Source organism: Ischnura elegans, chromosome 7 (genome assembly GCF_921293095.1).
Source record: "Ischnura elegans chromosome 7, ioIscEleg1.1, whole genome shotgun sequence".
Classification (NCBI taxonomy): Eukaryota; Metazoa; Arthropoda; class Insecta; order Odonata; family Coenagrionidae; genus Ischnura; species Ischnura elegans.
This window is the reverse complement of record NC_060252.1, coordinates 89068338-89076211: the sequence shown is the minus strand read 5'-3', so window position 1 is coordinate 89076211 and position 7874 is coordinate 89068338. Positions and strand designations below refer to the sequence as shown.

Below are 7874 nucleotides of genomic sequence, written 5' to 3'. Positions count from 1 at the left end.
CCCCACCCCCGCTACACAGATCAGCTTTCCATTTTGCAATACCCTATTTCAACGGTGCCGTACATACCAACTCCTACTTGTACAAGTACTTGTACTCGTACAAGTATGTGCCTACTTGATACGGTGAGTAGGTAGATTTTTTGGCTCACTGTTGAATGCATTAACGCAGAATGGATAGATTCAATAATTGTACATATGATGAAAATTAAAACAAGTATTACATGAAAAACAAATATAATTACTGGTACAAAATTTAACATTGGAACACAGGTACATTTTCAATTTAAGGAACGTTAAACAATAGGCCTACCTACTAACAAAAACAAAACATAAAATGTAATTTAGTGAGATGGGTGCGCTTGCATGTTGATAAGTTGACAGAGCCTGGGTTGAGTTTCAGACAAAGCACAGCGTAGATCACTTTCGACATCAAGTTTGTTGCGGTACTTGGTTTTGATCGCCACAAGAGTTGAAAACGATTTTTCGCACATGTATGTTGTTGAAAAAGGCAAGTACATCCGAACAGCTTTCTCTGAAACACTAGGGTAAACTTTTAAGTACTTTAACCAGTACTGTAACCTTATTTGATAAAGCTTACAACTTTATTGAAGCTTTACAAAAACAATTATGAAAACTTAGTAAGACTTTATATCAAAGATCTGAGGAAATTATTTTTGTAATTTTTTTATTTCATTTGGGTGTCATGCCCCCCCAGGACTTTCTCCACGCCCCCCCAGGGGGGCGCGCCCCCCAGTTTGGGAACCCCTGGGATAGAGACTTCTCTTCATAGGCACGATATTCCGCGATGCTAATGATGAAAACTTACATCGAATTCATTTCGTCTCATACTTTTCCCCACTAAAACATTTCGAGAGCTGGTCATATACCCCCTGATAATTATTATAATGACACACATTACAAAACAGTGGGTTAAACCGTTGTTAGAGGGGCGCTTTTCTCGAGAATAAAGTCCGTTAAAACGAGGAAGATTGCTTGACGGAAGGTTGCTTATAAAAAAACGGCTGGTAACGGTAGACAATTATTTCGAGATGTCTTCAGGGAAAGCTTTTCTTTACATTGTATTATACGGGTATGCCATAGTTAGTTGTTTTTATGTTAATATCTCTTTAAAAAATATTGTTATCGGGGTGTGTTAAAAATATTTTTTCTCGTTATATTATAACTCGTTCCCTTTGTAGCCAGGACGGTAAGTCACTTTCTAAATTATGTAAATCAATCCAGGGCAAAAAGTTTCATTTATTTATATATATAACAGTCTTTCTGGACGAATTACTGAGTTCACTGGAGCTCGCAAAATCTTAAAATATCCAATAGAATATATGATACCAATATAATTAACATAGGCTAATTTAGGATTTTGCGAGCTTCAGTAACATTCGTAATTCGCCCAGAAAGAAAAAAAGATCTTGTATGTCCATAATTTTAATTCATTTGAATTTTTCTAATGAATTAAAAATATTTTTTGCTATTCTACGCCTCAATATTTAAAACAATTAAATATGGCGAGGCAGACTGTTGCGTTTTCGCAGTGCTCAAAATATTCATGCTCTTTGGTTAACAAACTTCGGCAAATGTAACTGAAGCTTCACGATCAGATTATGAATAGCGAGAGATCCGATGAAAACATGTGATAGTGGCCTTGACGCGTCGGTTACGGTGAATTAATGCAAATTGACGACGGCTGAGATTTCTCGTTGACCTTCGTGTTGCAGGAGGAAACTCGAGCATTTCCGTGCTGGTGGTTGGACAGTGAAGACGTTCTGGCTTATAACTTTGCAAGTCATTTCTAATACCAGCTCCAAGGAACATTGATCCGCTACTCATCTATAAAAAGAACCGGCTAATACTCTTCTTGTCATTCATTTGAGGTAAGATATCGTGAATCCTTAAGGATTTCTTGCACCTGGTCTAGGTTGTAACCAGCTGTATGCCAAAAATAATAACTCACATTGATTTTCGCGAACACGAATGATTACAGGGGCGCTCGAGTGATTATGTTAGTGGTGAAATGTAAAATCTTTTGATAATCGAAGTTAATTGTAAATTATTCGAATGTGTACTCAAATAATCACGCAATGTTACTAATGATTACAATGACTTCTCCGATGAATACGAGGGTGGTTTGATATGTCCGTGTCTTTTTGGATAATGTATTTTTTTGGCAAAAAATGTTTTTTTTTCTCTGCATATTCTCCTTTAAGCTCGATACAGTTAGCCTAACGTTTTTCCAATTACTTTATTCCTTCTAAAGAGTATATCAAGGCCCTCAATAAGAGTTTGTTTCAGTTATGACCTCTTGGTTGGATCCAAACCTCTAACCGTTTAGCCATTTCTTTATATTTTGAAACAGAAAGTAGTCACGAGAGGCTAAATCTGTAGAATATTCAGGATGGGGTAGCAGTTCGTAGCCAACTTTATGGATTTTGGCTATCTCCTTGAATTGTTTTGATGACAATGAACTTATTTCTTATAACGTTTTTACTTCCATTAATATCGAATCTGCCCAAAAGTGCCGGTTAATATTAAACCTTTTTCAAGGTATTCGATGAGGTTGACACAGCGTGAATCCCAAAAAAACTGTGGCCATAGCCTTGATGGCATAGTGATCACCGTAACGTTTTTTGGTGCGCGTTCCCCAACAGAAACCAATGGTTACGATTGCTCGTTGGATTCCGGTGTGTTGTGATGGATCCATGTTCCATCAACGGCATCCCATATCTTGCGGACGCCAACATACTACGGAAGATCATATCATATAAATAAAATAAGAGAGATAGATTGTAGAACAGACAGATTCAGAATGTCATTTTTTCCACGATCAATAAGAAATTATAACGGCAGCGATAGAACTCATAAATAGATTGCATGACTTATGGTGTAGCTACCTAACCTATGTAAAACTTAATGCATGTTTCTTAATTTTATTATTATTTCTAACAGCATATAGTAGTATAATTTGTTAGTATGCGTGACGTTTTATGGACCGTGTGGTGTGCATGTTGGAGTCCAATTGCATGCTGCATGCTGGTGATTGATCACTCCCTGCCAAACACCCAAGAGGTGGCTCGCAGGGTATTACGTAGATGTAGAACGGTTACGAAACAGCTCGCTCGAATTGCAACTTAACATCGCCAGTCACTCCTTTGAAGTGGGTATATGGTTGTACCTATGCTCGAGTGTGAGCAATGGGGGCACCAATCACATGAATAGCTCTTTCATTTTCAAATAATCATGTAAAATATAATGTACCCGCTCATTTGAGATTCCTATATTATCAGTCATCTCACACACACACACATCGTCCAGTATCAATCTATGTATTTTATCCACGATTTCTAGCATGACGACCTCTTTCGAGCGTCCTGAATGTACGACGTCATTTGAGATGTACGTTTGTTTTATATCAACTATATGGGAAATTCAAAAAATCACGGACTTATCAAACAACTATCTTACTATAGTAACTGAGTTCCAGACTCGCATCGAAATATTTGGGTGCGCACCGGTATGATCATCCGCCATATTCTATTTAGTGGTATGCACCCTGGAAACGGAGAGACTTGTAGCTAAGATATATTTTCAATGGCATGCGAGGTAACGTTGTTTTTTTAAACTAAATGCATCAATTTATTGGAAAACGCCAGCAGGATCAGCATTCAAGCGTCATTTGAAAAGGGAATTCAACAGTTTTCGTACAAGTATTAAATTACCTGTGTCCAAGGGAGTAGGAAATAGAGGAAAAAATTTTACGCTACGGAGATTGAAAGTGAATCTAGGAATTTGGGGTAGATTTAATATTTCCCACTAAAAGGCCGAAGGGGTCAAATTTGACCCTCGGCATTTTTGAATTGCCGACGATTTCTTAATTTTTTGCCTATTGCAATGAAATTTCGTGACTTTTAATCTGTTATGAAAATATGTAAATCAAGACAAATCTCTAACTAAAAAATCATAGCGGTCAGTAAATTAGGGTTTGCCTTCGTGCAAATACGCAATGGCTAGAGACCGTTTTCAAGAAATTTGTCGTTTTCTATTCCATTTGACATAAAATCAACAAGGCTGCAGACAAATTTGCGTAGTTCCTCACCTCGGGTTCAATATAAAAACAGTCAGGCATGCTAAATTTCAGGGCCCAAGTAACAATAAAGGAATAATTTTTCCCCACAAAAACCGTTATTCATTTTTGCAATTTATTCCAAGAAAGCCTGGTAAGTATGGGCAAAACGCTTGGATAGCTCTGGATAAGGATAACATTATTTCATAAATGATTTTTCCTAACTTCTCTACATCTCGCTGGTGTTAATCCTTTCTTTTATGTTGGAGACCTAAACAGCTGTAAAATTCTTGCCGTAAGTTTATTCTTTTTGTAGAGAAGATTTTAGCTGCTAATACCCTAGTACGCTAGGGGAATTTGCGGATCGAGAAGAAAATCATTGTGAGGCAAGCTTGAAGCTCAAGAAATGCCATGTGCAATCGAAATTTAAAGAAGTAACTAAGGGATTCCTAATTTGAAAAAGCTGTAGGAAACGTAAAAAAATGTTCGTTTTTAAAGCGATAGGTGAATTCATTTTTGAGTCGTCAAATCTCTTCTAAGGATGCATAGCAGGCGATTTTGGTTCAGTGAGGTTTTTTCTCGCTGCACGTAATTGCGAATAAAAACAATAAGTCATCACTTTTTTTATCGCAATTTGAAATGACACTACGTCAACCATTGTAAAATACGTCTTTCTAGGCATTGTATTCAAAAAGTGGAGAAAAGCCTTCACAAGTAACTGATACGTGAATTAGAATAAAGACCAAATGGCGTTATTTAGAGATGGATTTTCAAGAGAATAGTGTAAAAAGAGCAGTATGAAATATTATAATAATACATCTGGTGGTAGAATGAAGCCCTTATTTATAAGTATTTCTTAACAGTAGATACGTTTTTAGCATAAATCGCATAACATGAATAGTGCAATCAGAAAGAACGATGGGGTCAAATTTGATCCCTCCAATCTCCTGGGCCGGGAGAAATTTCCGTCCTCCTAGTGTTAATATGTTGTTGAATACTATCATCCATTTCCATACACTCATGCACTGAGTGCCTCTCTCCTCCTCCACCGCTGGCCCAATATTTTCCCATATGATAATAAGCACAATACTTAATAGATTTTCACATCATATCCAGCCTCCTGACCAACCTTCTTCTCATCTTTTTCAGAAGTACTCCCGCCTCGCCAAACAGAGGAACTACCTCTCTGTCTGCAATGGGAATATCCGAGATGAGGATGGAGAATTGCATCACAACGTACTTTTCCCTGGTATTTCTGGTCATCGCATCCCAAGCTGCATCTTCCATGGCGGAAAACGACCCGATATTCATCGTGCTTATGACTGACCACGATGCCAGCGCTTCTAAGTTCGTCCTTCACGACATGTACTGTCTCGACCCAGTACTACCTACGACCGACGCGGCGTGCAACTACCGCGTCCTGGCGCCGGTGGACGGATATTTCACCGATACCAGGATTGAGGGCATGTCCATAGATTTTGAGCATCCTTCCAAGGGGACCAAGTGCCAAATCGAGTGGAAAGAAAACACTGTGAACGTTGAAGTGACATGCGCCAAAGGGAAGAGCAAGTATGCTCAGCTTCCTGCGTTCCGCTCGGTAAATTCTACATCAGGTTGGGTTAGGGCCAGGAATCTAATCATATCAGAGTCAAGCTGTCTCAATAAAGTGTACGCGAAGAGGTATTACAAGTTTGGTTTGAACAATTATCCGGAGCAGAGGCCGACTGTCGTGTTCCGTTTCAAGACGTACAGCTGCCGAGCAGGAGCGATTTTCGGTAGACCAAACTACTATAGGACCACCGAAGCACCTTGTCGCTACAACAAGAGGAGGAGATGCAGGCCAGTAACGAAGAGACAGCGTGAGGACAGTTCAAAAGTTGTACATTTATCCAGTAAATAGAGGGACTCACAGGTAGACGCGATGAGGTAATTTTTAAATTCTGTTCAGACATTAAATTGAAAAGTTGTCTGGAAGACAGTAACGGGGAATAAACTCAATAAAGTGCACTTCTCTACAAAATAAGAACTCCATATTTTCCCCAAAAAAACGACAAATCCCTATAGGCTGTAATTATTTATTAAAAACTTAGAAAGAGAATAAATAAAAAATTGGCTACTTCCACATGGTAATTTATTGTGACCGACCAGGGTTTCATTGTCAAGGTCTCCTGACAATGTTTCGATGCGGAAATAGCCAAGTATTTATTTCTTCTATTCCTACGATGAAGGATTTCCACAAATTTACGCCCGCTAATATTAATTACACTTGTTAAAATATTCCATATCGATGAAATTATATAAATATTGGAGCACAGAGCGTTATGAATTAATAAGTAGCTTGACTAATTAGACATTTGTGACCACGAGAAGCTACATCCGTTGGGAAGTAATGGCCTGCTTTCTTCCGCTATCCACCGCAACCAAAACAGCTGATTTCATCATCCTTCCCGTAAAGAATTTCAAGGGGACACACCCTTTTATCTCGACCGCACGTATTTTGTTCTCTTTTCATTACGTATTACTGTTTTATCGCTTTTTTGTTGAAATATTTTGGTGCATAAGGCAAATTGTTCTGGGAAATAGTACTTCAGCATTTGTCAACATTTGACAGTTAACTCAAAACCGGCTAAAAGTCGAGGCTTTGAAGCTAATTTGCATTTCAATCCTCTGCTTAACATACATGTGGCTTAGTGGTTGTAATAAATATATTTTGCATTCTATCCAAGTGTCACACATTGGGCCGGTTTTATAATATTCGGTTCATATTTTGTGGAGCATGAAAACTGGATGTATGCAATCATTGCATTGGAGATCATGACGTAAACAAAACATTATTCTTAACTACTTTTACTTACTATAACCGACTTACAGTCACCAAATAAGGTTTTGGCGGTACCATGTTCCCGTTAACGCTAATCTGGACATATAAAGGGGTTAGGTGGAAGAGGAGACTTATTAGTCTCAACCTCGCCCGAATAAACACATATTACTTATGATTTTTATAATTATTACTATACCAACCATAAATGTTACACAACTAATTGACAAGTTTACACTATTTTTCATGGAATTACACGTAAAAATCAATACTGCAATAAAAAATTACAAATGGCGCTTATTGTTTGCGATAATTTTTCCAAGTGGAGTGCGATTCGTGACTCATTATAGCTTACGCGGTTCAACGGATCCCGGCTGTTTGGTGGACGGTAGGTACGCGGCTATTGTTGGCTTCGACAGCGGTGCCATAACCTCTTACTCGCCTTCCCTGTATGGACAGACGGTCGCATCCGTTTTCCGCACATTTTATGACCGCCAGGAAGAAGTCGATAAAAGGTCCGCTAATTCGTACTAAAGGAACTCCTTTATCAACTTAGTCAATCAGTCAATCAGCTTTAACAATCCGTACTTCCAGATTTAGCCCGGTCAAATTATCCCAAAAAATTGGGGTACCCTTGCATAAATTCCCAACAAGCTGAAAAATTTCGGCAACTTAAGGAATACCACTCTTATGAAATCCTGATAAGTCTCCATCGATCCCGTGTGTGAAAAAGATTTTATTCGTGGTCAAAGGTCACAAAAATGTTTTTTTTTGGCTAAACGGTTTGCTTTACGATGAAAATTGGGCAGATTAAAATTGTAGATCAGAAAATTATCTACCAAACTGTCACCGCATTTTTCTCTAAGATTTACCATTTCTGAGTAAAACCAATAGAAAGTTATCTGAGCTGTCCAATAATTCTCGGAGAGCGCAACAATATGGCCATGCATATAACAGAGAATATAGCTGCAGCTAACTTTC

General features: G+C 38.3%; 1 protein-coding gene across 1 annotated transcript; it reads left to right on the top strand.

Moving 5' to 3' along the window:
- The first annotated feature begins 1749 nt into the window (after positions 1-1749).
- Positions 1750-7545, top strand: LOC124162688. Its single transcript, XM_046539285.1, has 2 exons — positions 1750-1889; positions 5225-7545. The coding sequence occupies exon 2, from the start codon at positions 5271-5273 to the stop codon at positions 5973-5975; it is 705 nt and encodes a 234-aa protein (XP_046395241.1). The 5' UTR covers positions 1750-1889; positions 5225-5270; the 3' UTR covers positions 5976-7545.
- The last annotated feature ends 329 nt before the right edge of the window (positions 7546-7874 follow it).